Source organism: Tamandua tetradactyla, chromosome 7 (genome assembly GCF_023851605.1).
Source record: "Tamandua tetradactyla isolate mTamTet1 chromosome 7, mTamTet1.pri, whole genome shotgun sequence".
In the NCBI taxonomy this organism is placed as follows: domain Eukaryota; kingdom Metazoa; phylum Chordata; class Mammalia; order Pilosa; family Myrmecophagidae; genus Tamandua; species Tamandua tetradactyla.
This window is the reverse complement of record NC_135333.1, coordinates 35237563-35265335: the sequence shown is the minus strand read 5'-3', so window position 1 is coordinate 35265335 and position 27773 is coordinate 35237563. Positions and strand designations below refer to the sequence as shown.

General features: G+C 50.6%; 1 protein-coding gene and 1 long non-coding RNA gene across 9 annotated transcripts in view; one reads left to right on the top strand and one right to left on the bottom strand.

Moving 5' to 3' along the window:
- Positions 1 to 15703, top strand: part of LOC143691063 (uncharacterized) — a 17280-nt gene extending 1577 nt beyond the window's left edge. Inside the window, exon 3 of one of the 2 annotated variants that reach the window (XR_013179333.1) lies at positions 15115 to 15703. This is a non-coding gene — a long non-coding RNA (uncharacterized LOC143691063). Of the gene's footprint in view, positions 1 to 1326; positions 3408 to 15114 lie in introns of those variants that run through there. The other variant, XR_013179334.1, reaches the window with a different exon arrangement.
- On the bottom strand, positions 68 to 27773 carry SEPTIN3 (septin 3). 7 transcript variants are annotated; one of them, XM_077169022.1, is made up of 11 exons: positions 27737 to 27773; positions 23462 to 24906; positions 14771 to 14962; positions 12152 to 12280; positions 11649 to 11730; positions 10280 to 10417; positions 8926 to 9043; positions 8177 to 8272; positions 6532 to 6631; positions 3935 to 3986; positions 68 to 3679 (listed from the first exon to the last, which is right to left on the bottom strand). In XM_077169022.1, the coding sequence occupies exons 2-11, from the start codon at positions 24885 to 24887 to the stop codon at positions 3544 to 3546; spliced, it is 2469 nt and encodes an 822-aa protein (XP_077025137.1). In that variant the 5' UTR covers positions 24888 to 24906; positions 27737 to 27773; the 3' UTR covers positions 68 to 3543. The 7 variants fall into 7 exon arrangements, with proteins under 7 accessions (XP_077025137.1, XP_077025136.1, XP_077025138.1 ...); XM_077169021.1 differs by lacking the exon at positions 27737 to 27773 and adding an exon at positions 26803 to 27478; XM_077169023.1 differs by lacking the exon at positions 27737 to 27773 and adding an exon at positions 26803 to 27478 and having other exon boundaries at positions 6532 to 6628.

Below are 27773 nucleotides of genomic sequence, written 5' to 3'. Positions count from 1 at the left end.
ATAATATAGTAGCTAATTTAGCCAAGGGGTAAGGGGCACAAGTTAAGACACAAGCCAGGCAGTTGTTCAAACAGCAATGTTTAGTCGTACAACACAAAGTCTAGCAACATTTATATGACCAGTTTTTGTGTCTGTTGGCTTCTCAATTGGGAAATTTACCCATAACATCATCAAAAGGTTGGCTGGGACTGGTAAATTTAAGAAATGGGTCGTTCTTGCATCCCCTGGGCTTGGGCCTCTTGCTCCATCAGGACTTGATTGTAGATGAATGGCCCACACGTCTCCAGCCTTTTTGTGTTCTTGTTGAGGGGGCTGGATTCCATAAAGACACAGTGTATGGGGCAGTGGCAGCCAACATTAGCAAACATTCATGCATTTGATGGGGCCTTTGCCCTCCATTGGGTATTTTCCATTAGTCTATGCAACCACCTAGGGCCAGGCTAATTCATTACTCACATTAATAGGGGTTGGGTATTATGGTAGATGGGAAGAGATCCCTCTTATTGCTAAGTGGTCGGAAAGGTGCTTTTTTTTCTTCCAAGAGTTTGCATCTCATAGGTTTCTGGGGCTTTGTGTGTATGTGCGCATTGTTCTTTTTTTAAGTTTGCAGATAGGGTCACCAACTTCAGAAATGTCTTTGGGAAAACCGACTTCTTAAGTGACTACATTATGGGGTGGGGAGGGTGTGTGACTACACTCTAAACTAGCCACAAGTGTTTTGTTTTGTTTTTCAAATGTGATCCTAGCCCCAGCTTCCCCAATTCTGTAGTGACCTATCCTTAAAAACACCTCTGGGCAATGAAGGAGACACCCTTGTCCCACATCAGAACTCATAACAACTGACTTCAATGAATCTGACAAGCAGAAAAATTGTTTTCTTGACCCTTTAAGGGAGCCAAGAGTAGCTCAGGCAGACATAGTTAGGGGGCAATGCCATTTCCCATGGAGATAGTTAGAAGTAGCTGGTATGGCTTTGCAAGGGCAGAAGCAGCTCTTGATGATTTCTTTCACCCTACAGATGGGCTGGGGCTGGCTGACATAGGTGATGGAGTAGGGCTGTGCTGGCAAGAACTCCATGCCAGTGGAAGGAGAGGGGTGGTTTGGATACCTGGAGGAGGGAACTGCCCTAAAGAGGTGCCTGGCTCCTCCCACCTGCTGAGAGCTGGGAGGGGCTCTGGGGGAAAGGCGGACAAACAGCACTAACAAGGGCTGAGAGTAGCTGGAAGGAATGGAGGGAGAAGCAGCTCTTGAAATGACCTTCACTCACAGTGGGGCAGAGGGTGGCTAGCAAAGGCCGAGGAGGTTGAGGCAGCCTTCTCCCTGCAGGGAGCTTGAGAACTGTAGAGGATGTGGAGACCAGCAGCTGGCAGCAGACATTCGTCCTTCTCCAAGGAGGGTGAGATTGTGGTTTGAAGGTGCTGAGCAACATTCTCCTACTCAGCCTTTCAATGTTTACCATCCTCGTCCCTCCATCTGATCCTGCTAGTCCTAGAAGTCACGATCCGGGTCTTCACAGGAGACTGCTCAGTCTGTAAGCAGGGATCCCTCTTCTGTTGACATGCAGCCACTTCTGGTCCATAACACTGCTTCTATATTATCCTGAAGTGTCTACCTTGCAACAGCTTTGTGAGTGAGGGAGGAAGTGGGCTGGATTGATAAATATGCCTCCAGGAAAGGTTGAAACCTTGGGTTTCTGAGTCATTGGCAATCTGATCACACCACCTCTTTTCTCCTGGTCCACTGTCTTTTAAATCTATGTCTTCTTCCTAGCACCTGAGTGATATGGGACTGTAAATGCTGGAATTTGTAGCGGACCAGTGAATCACCTGGAGTTGGACCAGGAGATGGGACAGGAGGTTGTTTGAGGTTATTGTAAACAGTATCACTAGGTGTTTTCCCTTTCCTAAGGCTACATTGCTTCCCCAGCCCTCAATTTCAGCAATCTTACAGACTAAAAGGAAAAAAATAGCTTATTTGTATAGCGAATCAGGGGCAAGTAGACTGATAAATACAAAGCTTAAGAGAAAGGCAAGAAAAAGGCTAACTATATGAATGTGGGTATTGTTGGGAATTCTACAGGGGTGGAGAGGAGGAGGAGTCTGGGGAAAGCAGAGAAAAACAGATAGTCATAAATGCAATTAGCTTCAGCACAAAAGAATAAGAAAGAATCAAGTATATAAGAGAAGGGTGCAACAGAGAAGCTAGCTCACAGAGAAAGAATACTTTTGGTGAAAGGGATAATGTAACTTAAAAGTCCCTTCTTAAACCAAAGCACTGAGAAAGACAAAGATTGTATATTGTTTTCATATTTCATTAGAATTAGTGCTTTTAGAATTTAATGCCCTAAAAGGTTGTCTTCCTTGACCAACGTGGCATTGGGAACCACCTAATTAATCCCTGTTTCCCTCTTCGCTTTGGCTGCCCACAAGCTCAGGGCCAATTTCAATTATCAACTGTAAGAACTTTCTTCCCATCTTCTCTATGGTTCTAATTTCTCTTGTAATCTCAGTTTGTACTGTCCTGTGCTTCTAATTGTGATTTTTTTTTTTTTTTAACATGGGCAGGCTTCAGGAATTGAACCAGGGTCTCTGGCATAGCAGGCAAGAATTCTGCCACTGAGCTACTGTTACAACACCCTAGTTGTGATTTTATTTTAAGGTGGCTTAACATCACTTTTGAAAGTAGACTAGGCATAAATTCTAAATGAAGTGAAGCTAAAGTGGATTCATCTAAAAGGAAGTAAAAGATATCAGAGAGAGAGAGAGAGAGGAAGGGGAGAGGGACAGGGAAAGCATAAAAAAGACCAAGTGGGAAGCAGAGGCAGGCAGCTGGTCTGGTAGCAGGGGTGAGTGAAGCTAGAGATGTGGGAAGCAGCTGAGACAGCAGCAACAGGTGGCAGACTTTGGACGGTAAGCATGACACACACTGAGGGTGGGGCTCTCTCCTCCACATCTAGGCACTAACTCTTTCTGCAGGAACCCAGCTCTCACATACTTCTCTGCTCTCCCAGGAAGTCCTAGCCTAACCCCAGACTGGCCCCTGACTTGGAGTGTTAAGCCCTGTGCACACCCCTCCCTGCCCTACCCCAAGTCTAGCTCCACTGCATCTCTCTGCAGCCCAGTGTGGAGGGCTTGGTCAGAGATAAAAAAGAATTGCTTGTGGCTCGCCTGCTCCCATCATTTTAAAATGAAACCTCCCCCAGACCTCTTGAGTGGGGCACACGGCTTTGTTCTGGGACACAAGGAAAGGAGACAGATAATGGACAGTTATGGAGGAACCAAACCTACAAGGGGCTTTCCAGGTAGGGCAATGAAAACACCTCACCCCTGCACAGACACACACAGACACACTCTCTCTCTCCTTCTCATACATACGTGCACATACACACGCGCGCGCACACGCACACACACACACACAGGCAAGACATTCCAAAAATACCAGAAAGGCCATGGGGAAGAGTTGGAAGGAAGAAGGTGGTTGGTGGTGGTACTGGATGTGTGTGTGAGAAAGGTGAGTATGTGTGATGATACAGAGAAGGGGCCATCATGGGCTACTGCTGTGGCCATCCTCTGTGTCCACGCTCCCTGGGGGGAGGCCGCCATTGTCATTGAGTCGCTTGGCCCTGTAGGTCTCATAGTGGATGTTGTGTGTCACTTCCTTGAGGTCCTGGAGATGGGTCCTAAAGGACATGATGGGGTAGAAAGAGAGATGGATGTGATTAGGCTCAGGGAGGAGGAGATAAACCATATGGCTATGAGCGACTAGACTCTTTGGGACCCCCTCCAAAAAGTCAACGGGACTTCATGACAGCAGCTCAAACAGGGAGGCCTGGAGGCTGAGGATATGAATCTGAATTGTCACCCTCAATACCCTCTGATCCACTGACCCCAACTAAGTTAAGTTTGCCATCTGAGGCAGAGGGTGGACTTCTTACCTGATGACAAAATCTCGAAGCAAGGCAAACTCACAGTGGTTGAGGTTTTCCACTATGAACAAAACAAAACAAAATGGGGGGTCATTTTGTTAATGCAGCAACACCCCACAGGTGTGCTCACGTTAGGGTCATGGGGACTTTTAGGAGACAACCACAGGACAGGTTATTTTGTAACCTTTCCAGAGGTTTGCTCATCTTGGCATTTCAGTGCACTTGACCTTATTCATTGAATAAATATTTATTAAGTGGCTACAACAGGCACAACACTGTTTCAGAGTCTGTGAAATAATAGCTAATAGGGACTATTATTTTTCCCATTTTACAGATGAGGAAACAAAGACACAAGTAGTCTAAGAAACTTCTCCAAGGCCTAAGACACAGCTCCTATCCTTAAAGAGCTTATAATCCAATAAGAAGACAGTCACACACACAGAAAATAATAATCAAACCATCTTAAAGAAGTTATGCACCGCATGATAAATTCAATTCAACACACATAGATTGAGTACCTACTATTGGCAAAGCATATGCCAAGGATTGTGGGAGCAGACAACAGTTAAGATATGAATCCCCTGGCCTCACAATTTAATGGGTGAGACAGGCATTTACATAAATAATTCCAACGCGAGGCAGATGATGAGAAAATGCTAGGAAAAAGATCCTAACAAAGTGTCATAGGAAAATGAGAGACAGCATGATACAATGGAATGAGCCTTGGTTTTAGAATTAAAATATCCAAGTCTGTAGTGCATTTCCTAATTTAACTTGTATGGTCAGTTTAATTCAACACCGTAAGTACATGGACCCTTGAATAGGGCATGACATTTTGATTTGTCCAGGTTAGTGTGATGTCTGATAAATCCCATAGTGGTTTGAACAGCGAATAAGGAAGTATTTGCAAAGTCCCCTTGGGGGAATGGGGAGAAAGGGGAAAAAATTCAACTTCCCCATTTGGAGAATTCCTGATATTCTCACAAGCAGTGGGGACAACCAAATCAATAGGCTGGGCCCTCAATCTTGGGGTTTGCCCTTATAAACTTATCCCTGCAAAGGACAGGCTAAGCCTACTTAAAATTATGCCTAAGAGTCACCCCCAGAGAACCTCTTTTTTTGCCTGCCTCTCTCTAAACCGACACGGCAAGCAAACCCACTGCCCTTTCCCCTCTAAGTGGGACATAACTCCCAGGGGTGTAAACCTCCCAAGCAATGTGGGACAGAAATCCTGGCAGGAGCTTGGACTCAGCATCAAGGAATTGAGAAAACCTTCCAACCAAAAGGGGAAAGAGAGAAATGACACAAAATAAAGTGTCAGTGGCTGAGAGGTTTCAAACTGAGTCGAGGTTATCCTGGAGGTTATTCTTACACATTATATAGATATCCCCTTTTTAGTTTATGGTGTATTGGAGTGGCTAGAGTGAAGTGCCTGAGCTGTGTTCCAGTAGCCATGTTTCTTGAAGATGATTGTATAATGATATAGTTTTGCAACATGACCGTGTGATTGTGAAAGCCTTGTGTCTAATGCTCCTTTTATCTATGGTATGGACAGATGAGTAGAAAACATGGATAAAAACTAAACAAATAATAGGAAGAACAAAGGTTAAAATAAATTGAGTAGATTGAAATACTAGTGGTCCATGAGAGGAGGAGTAAGGGATATGGCATGCATGAGTTTTTTCTTTTCTCTTTATTTCTTTTGCTGGACAGATGCAAATGTTCAAAAAAATGATCATGGTGATGAATACACAACTATGTGATGATATCGTGAGCCATTGATTATATATCATGTATAGAATATTTGTATGTCAAGAATGTTTGTATGTTTGTTTGTTGTGTACAATAAAAATATCTTTTAAAGAAAGTCAAGGAGAGATTGGTCAGTAACATGGGACTGACTTTATATCTCTCTGTTGCCACTGAACAGTACTGAATAGTATTACCAAATTGTTAACAACAATAACACTGGGAAATTGATTCTAGAACACTCTGAATAAAATGTGCCCAAATCACAAAAAAAAAAAGCAAAAATTAAAATAAAAATATCCAAGTCTGAAATCCAAGATTCACCGCCAACAAGTACTGTGACCTTGGGCAAGATTCTTCATCTGTCTGAGACTCATGTGCCTCAACGGCTCATATTTTGAAAACTATCTCACTTACCCTGCTTGCCCACAGGGTAGCATCTTGAATGAGATCACTTAAGTGATTCATTTAAAAACTTTCAGAATTCTTTTTACCTGCCCAAGGTCACATCCTTTCATATTAAAACAAAGATTGCAACATCTGAAATACCCCTTCAGCAGTCTTGTCTGATTACATCCCACTTCCCCTGAAAACCTTTCTCTGTTTTTTCCAGCCCATACCCCCCTGAAATGCCAGGTTAGGGCTACCCAGCCAGCTGGGTGCTACATTGGTCTCTCACTGCTTCCTGCTTATAAATCTTGGCTTCTCAGTTAGATTGTAAGCTCCTTGCAGGCAAGGTCTGACTAGCATTCATTTTATACTGTATGTCCTAGAACAGTGCCTTGGCCTATAAGTGCTGAATAAATGATTGTTGCATGAGTGATCAGCAGTCAGTTCTTCAAGGTGCACGGAATTACCTTCGATGATTCCCCACGGAGTTTTTCTGCCAAGGACCCTCTTGCCGTTCACCTGGTACTCCTTGTCACTTCCCACCACAGCAAAGGGCATGCTCTCCTGCTGGAGGGGGGCAGAAACACAAACCAGACACGTGCACAGCCCTCCTCCAACCCAGGCTCCTGTAGCCAGACAGCACACAGTTCCAGGCCTTGAGCCTTAAATGGGTTTCTGGTGCTGGGTCAGCAATCCTACCGATGGCAAGGGCACAGGTCTGGTGTCTCAAAAAGAGCACTGGTTTTGGAGTCAGGAGTTCTAGGTCCAAACCCTGATGGCACCACTTACCAGCTGGTTAGCCTCAGTCAGCATTCCTTCAACCAAGAACACTTCGTGCTCTTCACAGTGCATTATACACATTTTGCATGATTTGGAGCAACTCTGAGCTAACCAGGGCAGATGGAACCATTCTTAAATGATACCCGCTCTGACTGGGCAGAGACACTGATGCTTTGCACTGCCCCTGTGAAACCTGCTGGCAGAGACCTGGAATCCAAGGACCATTTTCTGGTGTTTAGGCCCTTCTGCTTCCCTTGGTAGGTTGAATACCCCGAGCCAGCTGTTTGTTCCCAAGCCTTTCTGCCTGATGCATTTTTATTGCATTGGGTAAATTAAATATTACATATGTTGAGAACATAGGAGTGTGAAAAGAGCTGTTCCTTTGAAAATTAAGTTTTAAATGTTTTGGAAAAATATGATAAAGGTGAGTTGTTTTTGCTTAATGCACAGACTTCTCAAAGAAGAGGCCTTAGCTCCATGTGAAAAAAATGTCAATGAATGTGATGTTTATGTTTTAAGTTAAAATATTTAAGGTTTATATGTATCTTTTTTTAATGATTTCCTCACGTCAACCAACTTCAGTTAACCAACTAATTTTTCAGTTAATCAACTGCATCAGGTAAGAGGCTTCTACATTTAGTAGAGGTGGAGATGTAAGACCACAGCAGTGAAATGATTCGTCCCAGGATTCTAATGCAGAATCACAAATTATAGAATTTTTACAATTGTGAGGGATCTTAGAAATCACACAGGCTGATGGTTTCCAGGGCCCATGGAGTCTTAAGATCCACCGGAGGCGCCCTGAGAGCTGCCAAGAAGGCAAGGCTCAGTGCCTCATGTCGCAAGCCAAAGCAGCTCTGTATTCATGTTTTATATATTGGAGTCCTGCTCAAGAATTAATTTGAAACAAAGGGTTCTTCTGGGGTGGGGGGAGCCTCTAAGCCACTCATCTAGTCTGATGACTGCATTTTATAGAGGGGGAAACTGAGGCAGAGCATGGATCCCTTGGACTTGAGCCTGATGCTTTTCCTGCGTGGTGCCCCTCCCCCATCATCCCATCCTCTGGTCTGGCTGGGCCCTGTGGGGAAGGAGGGAGTTTTCTGTGGCCTGGGGAAGGAAAGGCATATTGGCTTTCCAAATGCAAGGAGCTCCTCTGTGCATTCCTAGTCGTGGCCAGGGTCCAGTATCTTCATCCTCTCCCCATGGAACTTCTGGTCTGGGTTGGGCAAGGTGGAATAGGGATGATGGGAAGGGAGAAGTAAGTAGGAAGCCAGAGGAGGGTTTCAGGTGGGTAGGAGCATCTGTGTGAGGAACACAGCCACGGGCACCCACCCTGATTTTGTCATTCTCCGTCTTGTCCTCCAAATCCTCATCAAATTCCTTCTGGGGGTAGAATTCAATGCCATTTACTTCAAGCTCCTTGCGCACCTAGAAGCATGGAGGAGAAGCAAGGCAGCCAGGTGTCAGGAGAGCTGTGCAGCTAAGACCAGATCCCATGTGGGTGGTATGCATACCACTGCATGTTCTATTCCTATTCTTCAGGGAAGAGAAATGAACCCCTCAAACCTGTCTGACTGGCCTCTTTCAAGACCTGGCTCAGTCTCACCACCTCCAGGAAGCCTTTCAGGACTTCTGCAGTGTGCTATTATAAGTTTATCCAAGGTGGCAACAGTCTTCACACTTCTCTTGCATCCCCTGCTGCCATCCCTGCTTCTAGCACAGAGCCGAGCTTATAGAAAATACCAGCAAAGAGGAGTGGGAGGTTCATAGGCTAATTAGTCTAGTCCTTCAAGCAACCCAACAGCTGAACCTCGTGTTCATGGTGATGTATGTATTAGTGGTCTTCACAAGTAGGCTTGAAGGGTGGGAAGAGGGTAGTCTTGAGCTGCACCAATTTCCTTTCACCTTTGAGCTCCAGATACTTTAATGACAAAGTAGGAGCTGGGGTGGAGAGAGATGGTGGAAGGTAGAGGGTGGGAGTAAAGGAAGACTGAAGAAGAGCTAATAGATGCTTGGACCCAGGGGATGGGAAGGAATGGGGGGATGGGGTAAGAAAAAAGAGGAAGAGGGGGCCTTCTCACCCTTTGCTTGAATTCAGACTTCTCCTCCAGGGTCATGGTATCGGCCTTAGCAATGACAGGGATGACATTCACAACCTTGCTGAGGTGTTTCATGAACTCCAGGTCGAGAGGTCGCAAGCTGGGGCCCAGAGAAGGCAGGAATGTCAGAGCCGCCCTGCCCTCCCCCACTTCTCATTCCTCTCTTCGCTCAAAGAGAGAGACCCGCACCATCCATGCCACCACCCCTTGGGAAGAGAGGCCTGGGCAGAAATCCAGCTGAGGCCGGACGCTGCTCCTTCTCCTTCCTGACAGCACCATGGGCCCCACCTGACTGTCCTCACCCACTGCAGAACAAGCCCAAGCACTCTGGCCATCTCCCTCTCTCTTCCTCAATTCCCATCTATAAATACTAGCTCCCCTTGAGCCCCAAACCACTCCTTCACAATACCTTCTCTAATCACCTGGGCCTAGGGATTTCCTTCTCCTGTGCTCTCATCCCCCCCGTGTGTCCCATGTCACAGCTACTCGGGTACAGCATCCTCTCAGCGCCCACAGGAAACCCTGCAGAGACCCCGCTGGAGTCCTGGCCCTTCCCCTGCTCCAAGGGTTTAGCTGCACCTGGGCTCTGGGGCCCCCCTGTCTGGCCCTGGTTTGCAGTCCAGGGGACCCACTAATTCAGGTACCAGCTGGTTTGCTCTAGCCTGTCCAGGTTCTGTGGTCTAGAACTGGACCACTCTGGTTCCTCTAAAATTGGGGGCCTGCCTGGCTTGTGCCATCCTCTCAGGAACTGAACTTTTTTAGCACAGCAGCTGGAAGGTTTCTTGCTTGCCCGGGTGGTCCTCCCCCTCTGCCTCCTCTCAGCACTCTGACATGCAGACCCCTCACCCTCACCCCATTACCCACACCAGAATTCCCCAACACTCTTTGCCTGTCGCCTACCTGCCACTCTCCGTACCTGTCTCCCAGTGCTGAGCTGGCCACCCTCCAAATGCCTACAGCTAGGTCCCACACTCTGCCCCAATCCAGTGGCCTTGCCCTTCCCATGGCACCCTTCTTGCTGCACACAAAGCCTTGTTCCATGTAGGTAACTGCTGAATAAAAGAAGTGCCCTCTGCTTATATATATATATACCAACTTCTCTCCACTGGGACAGTCGTGCTGTGGGGCTAGGATTCCAGGGGCAGTACGGTGGCTGACATTGGTCAGCTCTGTTCTTCTGGCCAGAAAGTCAGACGCAAGGCCCAAAGGAATCCCAAGGTCACGGGGCCCTTCTAGCCCTCCCCATCTGCTTCAAGGCACTGACTACCCAGGCCAGAATGGGCAAAGATGGTACAACCAGGAAAAGGCCCAGCAGTGGGGGTGGGTTGGTACATACGAGTGTCCTGTGGGGGAGATGAAATAGAGGCAACAGTGGACGCGAGTGTCGGGGATGCGTTTCTTCCTGGCAATGTTCACCTCCTCCTTCAGGAACTTTTCGTACTGCTCATTAATGTACTTTTCAATGGGCTCCCAGCTAAGGGATGGGAAGAATGCAGAAGGTTGTATCACCAGGACATGATCTGCAGGCTCATCTTCGGTTGCTCAGGTGGCCATCCCCACCCCACCCTCATCTCATCTCCCCCCTTCCCTGGCAGGTCTACAGTACACTCCACACCTCATAGGTGCACCTACTGACCGACCAGGTCTCCCCTGACCCGGCTTAGCTGTCTTTCCTTGTTAGCAAAGGTAGGATTCCCCAGGAGACCAGTCCCTTACCTGGGCTATAAGAACCTACAGAACCACACCCAACCTCAGAAAGCAACACACACTTGCACCACCCCCATGATTTATGGCTGATAGGCTCTGAGGATGTCACTACTCCTGAGACTTGTTTTTCTCATAAGTAAAATGGAAGTAATGACAGGTGCCTGGCAGGGTTCGTATAAGGATTAAAAAGTAGATACTAATAAAGTAACTAGCACTAAGTAAAGTACCTAACAGAGCAGTGCACACAGGAGGTACTCAATCATGGCAACACTTCATATCATCCCCATTATTACCTTTCTGCACCAAGGAGCATGTGTACAGTGAGAAAAGTGGAAAACAGTCACCATTCTAAAATCAGTACCGTCACCCTCCCCGCTGTGCTGGGGGGTAGACCTGCCTATCTGTGGCAACCCCAGTTTCCTCACAGATGCACAGGATCCCCATCCATATCTTGGGAGCAAACCTCTGCCTGAAACCTTCCATCTATATTCTTCTCAGTCTATTTTATCCCCTTCTTGGCTGGACGCTGACATCAGCTTTGTCCCCTGGATTCCTAAAGGCTAAATGCCTTTCATGCTGCTTCCCTTTCTCCTCATGGAAACTCCCCTTCCTGTTCTGTTGCTCTCCATGAACTGGGTCATAACTTCTGGCCTTTAGGCCACACTCTGCCACAGCTTTCGAGTTGACCTGGATTTGCATCCCAGTTCCAACTGTTGTGTCTGCCTTATCCCACTGCCAGCTGTGACAGATCTGCTCCTCCCTCCAGGAAATCCCTTGGCTGGAATTCCCTCTCCACCATATCCTCTATCCCCCACACCTGGCCCCCAATTGGGCCTCTTCTCTTGCCACCTTACAAATCCACACTCCCATCATCAGCAAGTCTTGATGAACCCCTTTGTGTGGAAGGTGCAGGTGGCTCCCAGGTGCATGGAGCAGCACCACGTTCAGGTCTTCCTCATAGAGTCTTTAGTGTGGAAAGCCCAGAGGCAGACATATACCAGTTTTCATTATTGATCTGGTCTCCAAAGCCAGGGGTGTCAATGACGGTCAGCTTCATTTTGACCCCGCCTTCCTCTATCACTGAGGGCGGAGAACAGAAAAGGCAGAGAGGTCAGTCCTACAGTTGATCCTAGGTTCCCCTGCAGCCAACTCAGCCAGGGAGATCAAGGCTTCCTTCTCAAGAAAAGATTATTAGAACAGTCAAGTTCAGGTCTTCCCTGCCTCAATACCTTCATTCATGGTCTTCCCTGCATCTGAACTACCCTTCCTACTTCCTCCTACCCAACTAAACCCTACCCATGCTTCATCATCCAGCTCCAGGTCCTCTCCTCCCACCCCTGCTTTTCTGACCTAGCAGTCTAAGGACTTTGCGCCAGAGTTTATTGCTCAATTCTGTTTTGTCTTGAGGCTGCTACTCATTTGTCTCATTCCCCAATAAGCCCTTTTTCTGGCAAAAGGCCCCCCTGAACCAAGTCCATGAGGGTCTCCGCCTGGTCCTCACCATGCCCAATAGCTTTGATTTCCACCGTCTTGGGTATCTTCTCCTCCCGGTTCCAGCTGGAGGCCTTGCGGCTCACTTGAGATTTGAAGAGTGTGTTGACCAGTGTCGACTTGCCCAGCCCACTCTGACCTGCAGCAAAGCAGCAGGAGGATAAGAAGGGAGGAGGACACTATGTCTACCTGCTGAGCTGGACATCTCACACCCTAGGGTATACGGAATTCTAGAGCAGGCCTTTAGCTGTGAGGTAGGCCAACTCCTTGTTTGACTCATTGGAGGAGGAAGGGACTGAGGGGGGAGAACTGGCCTCCTGCTTCCTGAAAGGGCCTTAGAGAAATTCAAGTGGATTCCATAGCCTCTCCTTCCTGGTGCCACCAACCCTATGGGCCCCAAACCCCAGCTGCATTCACCTCTGGGAAAAGGGACAACCTCCACCTTTGTCACGTGTAGCAGTTTTGGCATTTTTTGGTGCTGATCAATTCCTGAAAAGGCACTGTAAGGGGAGGAGGCTGGACTCCAAACCCCTCATCACCTCTTCATTCACTATGGGTCTGTTTTCACCTGTTTCAAACACGTAGTTCTACAAAAGATCTCATTTCAAGGAGGAGTTTCCTAGGTAAAGAGAGTTTGAAAACCTCTCCTCTGAACAGGGCTTCTCCAACTGTAATGTGTGCAAGAATCTCATAAGTGGCATCAGCACCACCTGCGTGCTTGTAGGAAATGCAGACTCCCAGGCCCACCCCAGACCTAGGATTCAGAATCTACACTGTAACAGTATTTCCCAATGAATCACACATGCAGTAAAGTGTGAGATGTGCTAGTCTAGCACATCCCATGGTATATTAGAAAAAGGACCAGGCTAGGAAGCTAGAGCCTAGGGTTCTAGATTCAATTGTGCTGTTTCTCAGAGTAGCTTTGGACGAGATAAGTTTGCTCCTCTGTGCCTGAGTTCCTTACTAAATGAATGGTGGGGAGGGAGAGGATTGGACGAGGCCAGGGAGGGCAAATAAGGTGCCTTTCTCATTCCAACTGATCAATTGGCTGTAGCCACTTGGACCATTATGTTAACAAGCCTACACCTGGGCTGAGTACTGACTGTATATCAAGAGTGACCAGCAATGTCTGCTACAGGCACTAGTGGGGAGAGAATTAGCCCAGGTAGGTGCCATATATTTGCCATTCTTGGTCTGGATGTTTTCTAAGGTCATTTGTTCACTAGGCATTCTGTGTGCCAAGTGCTGTTCTAGAATTGGAGAAACAGTGGTGAACAAGACATCAGCTTTACCCTCAAGAAGTAGTATGAGGGCCAATAAAACATAGGCAGATAATTATAATATGCTGTAATAATCACTAGGAAGGAGACAACCATGGGGTATGGTAAGAGCTTACAGAAGGGAATCTAATTCAGTCTTTCTAGGATCTAGGAAGACTTCTAGGAAGAAGTGACAACTAAGTTGCAACCTGAAGGGATGACTTGGGATGAGTCATGAGAAGTGGGGAAGGAACTCTGTGCAGATGGAATAGCATATACAAAGGCTCAGAGGTAGGAAAGAGCAGGGAAAGTTCAGGAGAGCTGTTCATTAGAGGTATGGAGTCGAATGCTAGATAGGAAGTGCTAAGAGTTGAGTTGGAAAGAAAATATCAGGCCAGAGTAGGAGTTTAAATGTATCCTGAGGTTAAAGGAAAATTATTGAAGAGTTTTAAGTAGGAGGAATTTTTTTACAGGTTAGAAAGGAGTCAAAGAATGACTCTGGGTCAGAGACACTCAGAGTGTGGTCCATGGACCAGCTGCTGGGGTCCATGAACTGTGTACACCTGGTTCGTGAGATTAAAAACCTGCAAGAGAATGTAAATTAACTATGCCACTAAGCCCACTGTGGTTCCACTGATTTTTTTTTTTATAAAGTGAGACTTTTCCAGTGATTTACATTAATGGCCAAGCTTCATATCTTATTGCAATTCAACACTCTGAGTATCACTGAGCCAGGTGGCCGGGGCAACCCAGTGAGAGAGACATGGCAGCTCGGTCTGAGGTGGCAAGAGTAGAGATTGGACAGAAGCAGACTGACTTGAGAAATATTTACAAGGTAAAACTGACACGGCTTCATGACTGATTAGATTAGGAAATAAAGGAGGAGGCGCAAAGAAAGCTGATGCTCAAATCCCTGTTGCAGCAAGTGAGATCAGGCGACAATAGGGAGTAGATCCTTCCTTACTCTAACGTTCTGCCACCTGGGGATGCTACTCAGGAATCAGATTCCTGGAAATTCCATCTACACTTTAAATAAGAAATAAGACCACCCTTCATCTCAGCCTCCCAGCAGCTCTCGGCAGTAAGGAAGGATGCTAATGATTCTCCCATGCCACAAATCTGAAAGCAGGCTCAGAGCAGTGAAGAGGCTGGGGGGTGATAGGGCCAGGGCTGAGCACCCACCCAGAAGCTCCAGCCCCTAGATCAGCTAGCTCCAAAGGGAGAAGGGGATCACCCCTCTTCCCCCTGGCAGCCTCCCAATGCCAGGCCTTTGTGATCAGCTTGGGGAGATTCCTCCTCCTAGAGAAGCCAGGACTGAGGTCATTCCGGGGAAAGAAATGAGGTCCTGGGTACAACCCAGACCTCCATACCCACGACCATGATGTTGAAGTCGAAACCCGTCTTCATGGTCTTCTTACGCATCTGCTCGATGATGGTGTCAATGCCAATGTAGCCCAGCAGGTTGGAGTTGATGCCGACAGGCTTCATGGGCACTGCCGGCTTCGGCCTGGGCTCAGGCACCAGCTCTGACATGGCTGCGTCCGTCCTGGTCTCTGGGAGCCCTGCAAAGCCCAGGTGGGAGGGGCGGGAAAGGCGGGAGGGAGGAGAGCAGAGATCCCATGACATCATGTTACTCTGCTCTTGCTAAAAATCATATGGAGTTGGGGCTGGAAGGGACCTTCGATGCACCCAGTCCAGTTCCCTCGTTTCACAGGTGAAGAGACTGGTGGCCAAGAGGGGAAAGGACTTGCCTGAGAACCTGGAGCAAGTCAGACACAAAATCTGGACCTGATTCTGCTGTTACCGGGGCCCTCTGGAATGCACCTCCTGGCTTCAAAGCCCCACATCTGTATGGCTGCACTCCTGACATTCTGGGCCAGATTCTTCCTTGTGGGGGCTGTGCCATGCACTGGAGGCTGTTTAGCAGCATCCTTGGTCCTACTAGATGCCAGTAGCAGCCCACCAGTTGTGACAACCAAAAATGCCTCTGGACATTGCCAAATGTCACCTCCTCGAGGGACAACATCACCCTCATTGAGAACTACATGTCTAAGTGATATTCGGATCTGTGACCTGTCTTCCCAAATAAAGAACAAAGACCCCATTAGGATCCTGGACCTAATATCTGCTGTCTGCCTGTAGCTGACCCCAGTTGCTTTACATTTTAGAAGCAAAGAGTGCTACCCTCTCTGCAGAGGTGAGCATCCTCCTGGGTCCCAACTTCAGTGTTCCCTCTCTTGGACAGTGTCCCTCTGCTCCATGAGTACCACTCAAAGTAGATCCTGAGTTGCTGCAGAAACCCTCCCAGCCTTAATTTTGAATTTGTTGGAGGAATAAGACTCCCCCTTGACCAGAGATGAGACTCAGTTGGGGGCAATCCCCTGCCTAAGCTGACACAGTGGCCATTGGGATGGTGGGGTGGCAGGAGAAAGAGGAGTTGGAGGAAAGAGTCCTTCCCCCAAATGTCCCTCTGGGTCTGGCAATCACGAGTATGTTCACACACAATAAAAACTGGGGCTTCCTCATCAGGCTATCGTTCCCCAGGATAGGTTACAGTATGGACCAACTCTATTTCCCCATCCATAAAATGGGTATATGGGGTAAAATGACAAGCCACCTGTCTCCTACGGGCCTGTGTCCTCATCTGAAAGATAGCTAGGAGAAACCTTCAGGCCATGGTGAGAATTACAGCACAGCGTCCCAGGGCTCCAAGGCCCTTGGCCCCTGCCCCTTTCCAGATAACCAGTTCATCAGGAGGGGAAATGAAAAGGCACCTGTTAGAGAGAGGTGTCCCCAGGTGTTAATTATACAAGCATAGTTATTGACCCCCATGCTTTCTGCAGGATCCCTTCCAGCTCTACCATTCGAGAAGCAGGTGATTCATGATTTCCACCCCACAGAATCCCAGCCTTGCAGGGAGGACTGACCAAGAAACAGGTGGGCAAGAGGGAGAAGTGACAGGAGTGCCCCCCCATACACCCCCCAAACCCAGCCAGGGGTCTGCTCTTGTACCTCCACCACCTGGTCCTTCTACCGGGACTGGCAAGATCCTCCCTACTGATGGGAAACTGTTCTTTCCCCTGCCTGTCATTCCCAGTCACAGCCACATTTGACAAAGCCTCCAGGCCTCCCCAGGGCCTGGCATGGCTCACTCTCGCTTCCCAGGAAGCTGATGCCAGCCAGGTGGCTCCAGACAGCAGCAAGCTTGACTTGGCCCTGCAGCAGCTGACTCTCAGCAGCCTGGCCCTGCTTCTCACCGGTCCCAGCACATGGCTCACGGGGCAGGCCCCCTCAGCATACCTGCACCCTGGGCCAACAACCCCATTATATCTGCCCGGCAGCTCACACTGGCTGGCCCTTTTCATGGCCCTTAAGACTCCACAGCTCAAGCCCATTTGGTCTCCACAAACTGTGCTGTGAGAATAGAGATACCTGGTTGGGGGAGGGGCAGAAAACATAGTCCCATTTCACAGACTTGGAAAATGGAGTTTTGCATCTACTTATAGAAGTTTTTTGTTTTGGTTTTGGGTAAGTATTCTTGCAAAGTATATGTTCACTCCATGGTCTGCTTAGCCTGTTAAGGTGCTGCCAAAGACAGACCCTGGTCGAGCAGAGAGAAGGAGCCTATCAAGTTCCCAAGCAACTTTTAGGGGCTACAGAAGTCTGGCGGCAGGTCCAGCAGTGGGCAGATTTCACTTTAACTCTTTAAGCAAGCACATATTTAGCATCCGTTGTATGTGCCATTGGCACATGTGTTGGCAAGACAGCCCCCTCCTGGCCACATGCCAATTACATGCCAGTCACATGCTAACAACCAAGCAAGTTGCTGCAAATGGGCTGCAGTTCACACCACGGAGGAGGAGAGGGAGGTTGGGAGTGGGGATGATTTGCAGGCAACTTTGCTAGAAGGTCTTTTCCTGCACTCTAGCCTCTGGCTATCTCCTACTCCTCCCTCAACTGCCAGGAAAGCCTCTGCTGGATGTCCCTTCTCTGTGCTACCTCGGCACATTCATTCACCCACTCCCTTCCTCCTAGGTCATTCTATCTGCTGTCAAATGGGGCCTATTCCAGCCAAGACTGAGACTAAATGCCCAGGACACCTTTGTACCCAAAACAAGGTCCTTGCCCTGGAGGGCCCACAGTCGGTGGGAGCCTAACAAGTACACAAAGACCTCCAAGGCAGGTGACAAATGCTGACCCGAGTTGGATTCTGCAGCCCCACCTTCTGCCCCTACAGGCTCCCATGCAGACACCTATGGGGCCCTGGTCCCACATGCCAACTTCAGAGAGGCAGCTGCTGGGGTGGGCTTGAATCCTGGCTCTGTTGTGTTCTGATTGGATGACTCCAGTGAGCTTCAGTTTTCTCCTCAGTTTCTCCTACCTGGCTGGGGTTGCTGGGAGGATGACACAATTAGTAAATTACCTAGCACATGGTAGACATATACGTAGACCCTGCCTCTCTTAAGGACAGAGGTCATGTCTTATTTAGCTCTTTGCCCTCCCTGGATGTACTAGCATATCGCAGCCACTCAGAATGAATGAATAAATGAATGAATGAATAACAAATGAAAGCCACATGGCAGGGCAGGTGTCACTTAGAACCATCGCCTGTCTCCTCTCTCAGGTGCTGCTCCCTTAGAGGGAGCTGACTTCCAGCCAGCAAATGGCTGCTATGTGGGCCACCATAGGGAAGGGACAGGACCCTGTTAAGAGATCTAAACAGACGCCCTCCCTACCTGTAGCAAAGACTGGAGCAGGGGTGAGGGGGTCTCCCCAAAGGTGAGGAAGCACCCTGGTTAGATGTCCTTGGGGCCCCTCCCAACTCCAAGCTCTTCCCAGGGCCCTAAAGAGGAGCGATTCACCCGCAGCCCCTCCTTCCAGGGCCACCTGCCCCATCAGTGTTCCAATGAAAGGCACAGTCCGTAGGACTCAGTTCTGGCCGAGTCCCCCAAGAAACAGGACCCCACATCCCCACAAGGACCCTGGGGCTTTCCTTGACCAGCAAATGAATGGCTTTGTCTTTGTCTGGACCAGGAACCCCACCCCTCTGTTGGGAAGGTGGCAGCAGGAGGAGGGGATCTTTCCAGAATAGCACCTGCCTCCTTGGCTTAGTGCAGACTCCCCTCGTCCATCCTTCAGGACTTAGGATTTTCCCCAGCCCTCTATAGCGGCCTTTGAGATCCCACCCCCATCCTCACAGGCAAATCCATTCCAAGCAGCTCCAGCCCTGCCTAGGCTCCCAGAAAAGGAATCACAGAAGATATCTTGGACCTTCCCATTTGCAGGCGCACAGGGCTCCAGAACACCCCTTCCCCCATTCCATTACCCTGGAGGCCAAAAAGCTCCCTTGGAGACCATCAGCTGGTGCCTGTCTCTGTGTTTGCCTGTCTGTCCATCTGGGGAGGGGGTCTGTGTGTCAGCGCCCTGGTCTCTGTTCTGGGTGTAGAGGGTATGCATGGTGTGTGCATATGTATGTGTGTTTCCCTGTGCCCGAGCGTGGGTCTCTGTCTCTCCCCACGTTCCTGTGTGTGCATTTCCCTGGGCATATACCTCTCGGGGTGTGTGTCACCGCGTGTGGGCTCCTCGGCGCAGCCACCCTCCCCCAGTAGCACCTCTGGCCGTGCTGGGTCGGGCCGCAGCCTCCTCCAGCGGGCGTCGGTGGCCCGGCCGGCCGCCCTACCTTTGGACATGAATCCTCCTTTGTCTCCGTGCCTCCGGGGAGATGCTCAGGCCGGGGGGCTGCAAGGCTGAGCGGGGCGCAGGCTCGTCCCGGGCCAAGCGGCCCCTGCAACCCGGCCTCGCCCTCCGCGCTCTCCGCCCACCCGCCCGGCCCGCGGCCCGGCCGCCCGCTCCTGCGCCCCGCGCCGCCCCACTAGCGACCTCGCCTCGGCTCGGTCCGCGCCGCGCTGCCCCTGCCCGCGCGCACGGATGCCGCCGCCGCTGCCGCTGCCGCCGCCGCTGCCACCCGCACCACGTGACACGCGCGCCCGGCGGCCCGCGAAGGGCCCCTCCCCCTCCCCGCGGCGCCCGCGCCCGGCACGCGCTCCCCCGCCGCCCGCGGGAGCGGCCACGCGGTTCCGGCTGCTGGAGGCCCGGGAGGCGCGCGGGGGGCGACGTGCCGGCAGACTCGCGATGCCCGACCGGGGAAGCTTCCCGCATCTCAGTACGGGTTCCTGCCCTAATCCCTCTGTCGGCCCCTTACCGTCTGGGCTGGGGCGGGACACGCTGAGGGCACGAGGCACCGGTGGCAGCAGCAAGCGGCCGCGCGCGCGCGTGACTTGCGGTGGTTGGGATGTTGCAAGGGCTCAGAGCGCTTCCGCCCAGGCGCGGGGGCCTTGAGAGCCTTGAGTCAGGGGCCCGGGTTCCGGGCTGGTTTCGGGATGATGAAATGAGCCCTGTGACCTTCCCTGAGCCTCAACAGTAAGGGACAGCATATTGCCAGGCCCTGGGGACCCAGGAATGAGGAAAGGCATCCCTGTCCTTAAAGGGTTCTGGGTCTCATGGGAGAGGCAAAGCCGGACTGCTCTAATGCAGTGGGTGGGGTATGCACCGGGTACTGTGGCTCCACGGGGAGAAGGGATGCGGAAGACTTTTTGGAGGAGGTGCCATCTTAAGGGCTTAGAATTCCAGGCAGGGCTGTAGACCCAAGAGGCTGGAGAATACCACAGTCTTGCAAGCCAGGCTAAGGAACTGGGCTTTAAGGACAGGCAGGGGCCCCCTACGGAGAAAAGTTAACCGGGTAAGGGAGCCCTGTGCCAGCTGTGTGAAAGGCAGCTGAGCCAGGCCCAGCTAAAGGGAGCGCCCTAGGACCAGGGTTACATGAGAACTTGACCTAGGGTAGAGGCGGACGGATGGACAAGTATTGAGGTGAAAATAACATGGTTGGAGATAGCCATATGGTATGAAGGAGAGAGAGGAAGAATAAGACAGCCATGTTCCAGCAGTGGTCACTGGCTAGATGGTGAACAGTACCAGCATCAGAGAAGGAAATAAGCAAGGGCAGGAATCAACTTAAGAAGAAAAGGGATCATTTCTGGACATGCTTTGGAGATGCCCAGGTAGACAAGCCCAGCAGGCACCTGGCTGGTTCAAGTCTGCATTTCAAGAGAGAGGGCTGTGCTCACACAACAAGGACCAGAGCCCAGGTGAAGTTTCCCAGATGGTATAGAGTGGGATGAGAAGGGGACCAGCAACCCAAGGACTCCAAGACTTAGGAGATAAGAAGAGGGAAGAGAAAAGGAACAGTTAGAAAGGTTCAAAGAGAACTAGGAGAGTGGGGGTTGTGGAAGACAAGAATAGAGACTCCAGGAGGGCAGAGTGACCAGAGCCTGCCCTCTATAAGCCAAGGAATGGATGGTGGCCATTGGATTTGACAATTGGGAGTTTCGTGGTGTCCTGATCAAGGGCAGTGAATGCAGTAGGAGCAAAGGCCCATGACAACTGAGTGGACGGTAAAGAAGTGGAGACCATGACCACTTCCAGGATGTTCAGATGGAAAGTTGAACATGATTCCATGGTAGTTGTGGAGTTAGTAATGGCTTTATGTTTTTAGAGATGAGAGAGACTTGAACTATTTATAGTCAGAGAGGAAGGAAGCCAGGAGAGAAGTCCAAGGTTCTCACTAGAGAGGCGATAAATTATAAAGGAAGTAGGAAGAGAATCAGGTGAAGGCCCACGCATTGGTTGATCTCTCAGAGAGGAGAGGGAAAATGGTGGCTGTTGATGATGAGATATGTTGAGAGAGACCATGCCTGGTGATCTCAGATTCCAAAATTGAAGTTGGAGGCATGAATGAGTGAGAAGGTTGAGGAGGAACAGAGTGACTGGAGGAAGGGGTAAGGGTTGAGGAGGGAAAAGTTAAAAGGCTTGATAAAAGGGATAGAAGGTTCAGCTGCAATGATGTGAGTCTATAAGATCATGTGGCTATTTAAATTAAATTAAATTGAAAATTCACTTCCTCCATTACACTGACAACATTTCAAGCACTCAATAGTTATGAGTGGCTAACATATTGGACAGCACAGGTATAGAACATTTCCATTATCTCAGAAAATTCTAGTAGCACTTTTCTAGAGCCATCCCTCTAAACAGTGGTGTAATTTTCATCAGCATATGGAAGAGCAGAAGAATAGTGTTGTTCCAAGGTTGCAGACTTATAGGTGAGTAAGGCAGAAGAATGAGGGTTCAAGGAAATTGAGGTTATGAGTGAGATAGTTTCTCAGATGATCTGTCTTGAATTCCTTGCTAGACAGATCCAGGAGAGGCTAGGAGGGCCTAGCTGATTAAGAACTGATGGCTAATAAGGTTGAAGAGCAGATATTGAAGGAGTAAGGGCTTGAAAGAGCTGGAAGGGTGGACGACTGTGGTCAAAGAGTAGGATGTTAGAGGTGGAGTGTTCTGGGTGATAACTGGACCAGTTATCTCCATGCTGGAGAAGCATGAAGGTTAAGGTCAATTTCAAGACCAGTTTGTTGGATGGGTTATGAATATGGAGTTGATGAATGGATTGAGTACATGGATGTTGCCTACACCAGTGGGTTGTGGGCATGCACTTGAGTCTCTGTATGGAATGGTGGATATTGAATGCATGGATCAATTGTGTAAACAAACATCAAATACTTGGCTAGATAATGTGCATGAATATCAAGTACACAGTTGAATTGTGAACATAAATACTGAAAACATGTATTTGTTGAGTATGTGATCTTGAGTTCATGGATGGGAGGAGAACATAGATATTGAACATTTGAATGGATTTTGAACATGGACAATGGACATAGATATCTCTGAGGGCTTGGGAGTTGAAAACTGAGACAAGGATCAGAGTCCTCAATGAATGAAGGAGGGTAGCCATGGGCATGACAGTGGCGAGGAGGGGTGGTGGGTGATAAAGCCAAGTGACATAAACCTTAGAGGAGCAGTGGAGTTTACATGGAGATGAAAGAGTTATGGTCTAGAAGCAGCAATGGGGAGCTGAGGGGATGCCATAAGCCTGTGGAAGGGTCAAGCAAAACAAGGACTGTGAACACACTCTGTAGAAATCAAAAGCCTTAATGTTATCATTGATGAGTTAGTTAACCAACCACCAATAGGACACCAATGGCACCCCATCCATCCTTGATATCATATATGGAGAGAACATTCAGGAGAACAAATGATCACCTCCAACTCTGCCCCTAACTCGGTAAGATACCGTGGCCAACGCACTGCCTGCCCCTGACCTCAGTTTTCCCATCTGTTCAATTAAGACTTTGCACTTGATGCTTTCTAAGGGTCTTTCCGAATCCCAGAATCTCAGAGCCTTTGAAATTTGGGAATGTGACTGCCCAAAGTAAGATCTGAGTTCCAATCAGTCACTGCCACCAGCCCGCTGCATAACTTTATGCAAATCACAGCCTCTCTGACATCAAACGAACTCCCACCCTGTGTCGGCCTATTTAAAGTCCTGTGTAGGCATTCCATACTAATGAGTCTCCAGCTTACCTTTCAGGACCACAGGGCTGGGAGTTTGGGGTCAAGAGGGAGATTTCTGGATGAGGCACCTTTTAAACCACAGACATCTTCCTACAAGTCTGAGTGCAAATACATTTAGAAGGTCCCAGGTGAAGTCACTAGCTCTGCATGACTACTGTTGTTAAACAACTCACCACTTATTGAAAGGCTAGCCTGTATTTTCTTGTAGCAGATTTGCTTTTAAAACTGGGTTTGCTTGTAGATTGCCTGATTATTCTAACTTTCCAGGGAATAAAAACAACCATGGGAGATTCTAGAAGGAGAGCTCAGGCTAATTTCTCCATAAGTTACAAGTGTAAGTCTTCCTTCTGATGGCTTCCCTCAGCCTGACCTCTGATTGTCAGGTTGGATCCCTGTTCAAGGTACACCTGCTGTGCTCTGCTGCTCAACCCCTCTGTCCCTTTTCCCTCCAACTCATTCAACTCTCCTTAGAGTCCTTCTGTGCTGCCCTTTCCCAACTTATCCAAACCTAATTCCTCTCCAAGCTCATTCTCCTCCCACCCCCTCCAGCAGCCCAGTACATCCCCAGCCAAGCTCTTTGCATTTACCTCTGGTTTCTCTGACCCAGTCCAATGTTGCAAGCTCTGTGGCTGAGTCTGTGGTAGCATTTGCCATAGTGTGGTCCAGGGTTAGGGCTGTGCCTCTGCTTGGCATCACTGGGTAGGTAGCAATGTCTGATGGAGTCAGGTTGATGGCACTGCGTAGTGGGGCCTCTCCAATGGCTGGCTGTGGGATGATCACACTACTTATGTCCAAAGTGAGAGAATCCATGGTTATCCCCAGTTTGGGTGTTTTTGTTCTCACCAAATCCATGTTCAGCTTGGCTGTGCCTGCTGCAGCTAAATCCATGGCTGAGCCCAGCTTGGCAGGTGTTGCCAAATTAATGGCTGTGTCCCCTATGATCGTATATGGTTTGGCTGTACCCTCTGTAGCCAAAACCATGCCCGGTTTGTCTGGGCCTGGGGTTTCCAAATCCACGTCCATGTCTGGCTTGGTTGTGCCTGCTGTAGCCAAGTTCATGGCTTTGCCTATCTGGGCTGGGCCTCTGGGAGCCAAGTCCATGGACTTGGTATCCAGAACAGGGAACTCTGTGCCTATGTCCAGTATGGCTGTCTTAATCGCCAGGCTGGGTCTGTTGGTGGCCAGGGTAGCTAAATGCCTGGCTGTGCCTGGCCCTCTTGTGCCCGGAGTGGCCAAATCCATGGCTGTCGCAGGCCCCATGTGAGCAGTGGCCTTTTGGAGACGCAGCCGAGGTCTGGGGATACTCCTGGGCCGCATCTTGCCTCTACCTGTAGAAACTCTGGGAGGCATGTGGGCAGGGACAGAGTGCCCCTGACCCTCCGGACCTGGCCCCGTAGGGCCTTGGGGGCTCTGGGCTGACCTGGATTGGAAAGGTAGAGCCAGGTGTGAACTCACCATGGGCTTCTCAGCGGTGGGCATCCTGCTGGGTTTGGCCATACCTGGGCTCCCTGGACCCTGGGAGCGGGCCCTGCCCCCTGGCAGCAGGGTTGCCGATGATGAGCCTGGAGCTAGCAACCTCCCTTCTCCATGAGCAGCAGCCTCCCTGCCCAGGGAGGGCAACTCTTCCCAGTGAGAAGGTTGGGGGTCTAGGGGCCGTGCCTGGCTGCTCTGACGCAGTGTTAAGGAGATAGAGCTGAGCTTCCTGGGTGCCAGGCCGTTGGCAGGCAGGGGAGCTGTTGCAGCCCCGGAAGCAAAGACAATCTCCTGCGGGCCCACACTCCGGGCCCTGACTCCAGGGCCTGGTCGGCCAGAGGCCTGAGGGATATGGCTTTGGGGGAAAGCATCCAGGTGGATGGTCTTCCTGAGGACAGGGATGAGTGGGGACATGCCTCCAGGGAGCCTTGAGGTGTGGGCAGAACGCCCCAGCAGGTGGCTGCGGGAGAAGAAGGGTCTAGGGCCTGGGGCTCCGTGCGGCTGCATCTCTGGAGGAGCCGGGGCGAAGTCGTGGTCCATCCAGGTCTTCTGTCTTCACCTGAGATCAACAGAGAGAAGGGGCCAAGCAGGGGTGAGGGACTCAGGCCCCAGGCCCTGCCCTTCCCCTCCTGACCAGTTGCCCAGGTCTGAAAGAGCCTTGATTTGGAGACTTTCAGGTACATAGTGGAAGACTCATATACTTCCTACAGACCTCCTCTAGCTCCTACCTGCTGTGTACCTGCACACACCTTACACATACACCTTACACACCTGCCCAGCAATCACACAGATGGATGTGGAAGGAGTTTCCGGTGATGAGTGGCATCCAGTGAACAGGTTACCTCCAGCATGAGGGAAACCAGGGACAGGCAGGGTCTACCTTTCTCTTTACTTGGCCCTGAGTGTGGCCCCTCTCTCTATGGACAGGCCCTTGGAGGTCACATATATTCAGTGACACTGGAGAAGGGCAGAGCAGTAGTTATCAGAGGCCCTTCTGCCTCTGTCTCTTCCAAAAAGGGTCAAGGAGTGCTGGGTTCCCACCCACAGTGGCATCCAGGCAGGAGGCTGAAAGATGACCATTTGGCCTGGGAACAGGGTCTGGATCTGGGGCTCCGGCCCAGAGCAGGGAAGGGACTTGGGCTGGCCTGGCTGGAGCCAGAGCTAGAGTCAGAGCAGGAGTAGAGTAGGGTAGACCCTGGAGCAGGGGAGGCTTGGAAAGCGGAGAAGGAATGAGTGTCCACTGAAGGAGACTTGTCCAGTGAACAAGCCCCATCCCTGCCCTCATGGAGCCTTCTCTCCCTAGAGGTGCTGGGCATGGAAGCAGGCAGGCTCCAAGGGCAGTAAGCACTGTGGGGTAAGCACTGAGGGGTTAAGTACTGGCAGGTAAGCACTGGCAGGGAGGTAAGTACTGGGGGGTAAGCAGTAGGGGATAAGCATTGGGGGTAAGCACTGGGGGTGGAAAGTTAAGTATTACTGCTGGGGTAAGCCTTAACTCAGTCATTGGTATCAAAGGAGGGAGACTGAACCCAGGTTGGGGTAATTCAGAGAGGAGAAAGAGAAAGTGTGGCATCTTTCTAAACTTCCACTGTGAGGCTTCTAGACTATGTGGAGAGAGAAGAAGCTGCAGATGAGCTGGGGCCAGACCTTGGAAGGTGACCTGGTCACCCCTGTGGGTGGGAATGGTTACTCTGGGGCAGTGGAACCAGAGGCAAGGAGACATGGGAGAACACTGTTGGAATGCTCTGTGGGCTGGGGATGTGGGTCAGGGGAGGGGATCGAAAGGATAGGGTAGGAAGCAGCAGGAGTGCCTGGGGTGGGGTGGGGTGGAAGAGATGGGATACAGAGGATGATGGCCTCAAATCTGGCCTGGTGATCTGGGTGGATGGGCCAGTCCCTGAGGTGGACTCCAGGGCCATGAGGCAGCTGGCGAGTGCCCACTCTGAGCTGCATCTAACTCGCCCTCTGGAACAAAGTTGTTTCAACACAGCAGGCTGGAACACGCTGCCTGGGAGGACCAGGCCAGGGCTGGGGGAAGGGGATGGTTCTCATTGTAAGGGGCTCACTGGGGTTGGGGAGGGGGTTGATCTTATAGCCAGGGCCCTAAGGTCTGGAGCAGGGACAGGGAAGGCCATGGCACCCCCGCCTCCATCCCCTCCCCACTCAGCATGTCTCTGCAGCTCTCCTCTCCTGCCCCCTTATTCACAAGCCCCCAACCGGCAGTGCACACACTCATCCTGCATGTAACCACAGGCACCTACGCCTGTGAACGCACACACACCCAGAAGGTAGGCCTGTTTGTTCTAATGTCACCAGGTCCCTGTCCCATCGCTGCGCTCCATTCCCCATGGGCCGCTGGGTCCTATCTCCCCCACCACACACACACACACACACACACACACACACACACACACACGCACACACACACGCACGCATGCACGCACTAAGACCCACCTACCTGGATCAGAGAGTGTGAAGGGTCCAGAGATCCTGGGTTGGGAAAACTAGGGCAAGTGCAGGTCCCTCACCTCCTCTGCCTCCAGAGTCTGGCCATGGTGGTCCCCCCCATGGGGACAGTCCACAGTTCCCAGGCCTGGCGCCCAGCCCTCTCCTGACCTGTCCTACCGGCTACATCCTGTCTGAGCCCGGGCCATGGCCAGGGCTGGGCTGAACTCGGGCAGGGAGGGGCTGGCTTCTCAGGAGTGGGCGGCAGTGAATGGCTGCTCTGAGCCTCTGGAATCCTAAAGGGCCTGGGGAGGCCCATAACGGCCAGGCTGGGCTGCCCCAGACTCAAGCCCACTGCAGGGAGGGGGACCCAGCTACCACCGCCCTAAATCTTCTCTGTCCCCCACAGACATCACGTGTGGAATGGGGACACTCCTGAAACGGCCTCGCTCTGCCTTTCCTCCGCATCACCGCCCCCCCTCACCAAGCCCTGTTTAGTTCTGTGACCCACAGACCAGCTTGCACACCCAGGTGAGGTCTCTCCTCAAGCAGACCAGGGTGTCTGGAGGCTGGAGCTTGGGTGTGCTCCCTTCAGTGCGGGCTTCCCGAGCCCTGACCACTCCAGCAGGAACTGCCCTAAGGGCCTGTGCTTGCGAAGAAGGCCCGGTCCTGGGTCTGCCCTGCAGGAGACCCACAAGGCCACCCAGCCTGGCCACCCTGACCCTGGGCTTTGTGCCCTCTTCTGTGTCCCCACAGCACCCTGGGCTGCCTCCAGCATCGCGATAGTAATAATTAGGCAGCTGAGGGTAAGACTAGCATTTACTGAGCATCTATTGTGTACGGGGCTGCAAAGGAGCTTGCAGTCTCTGCAGAGAGCCAGTTGTGTACACAGAGCCTTGTGGTAACTGCACGGAGCAGAGCCGGCAGGCGGGCCCCTGGGCACTCACCCTGAGCCAGAATCTAGGCTATGCACACTCCTCTGAT

Excerpts from the sequence above, each read along its gene's own strand:
- SEPTIN3 (XM_077169022.1), bottom strand. The coding sequence starts at position 24,887 with ATGGACCACGACTTCGCCCCGGCTCCTCCAGAGATGCAGCCGCACGGA. Across the intron at positions 12,281-14,770 it reads CTTCAACATCATGGTCGTGG|GTCAGAGTGGGCTGGGCAAG; the intron begins GTATGGAGGTCT and ends GCTTTGCTGCAG. Across the intron at positions 9,044-10,279 it reads ATCTCCCCCACAGGACACTC|CTTGCGACCTCTCGACCTGG; the intron begins GTATGTACCAAC and ends TCTGGGCCCCAG.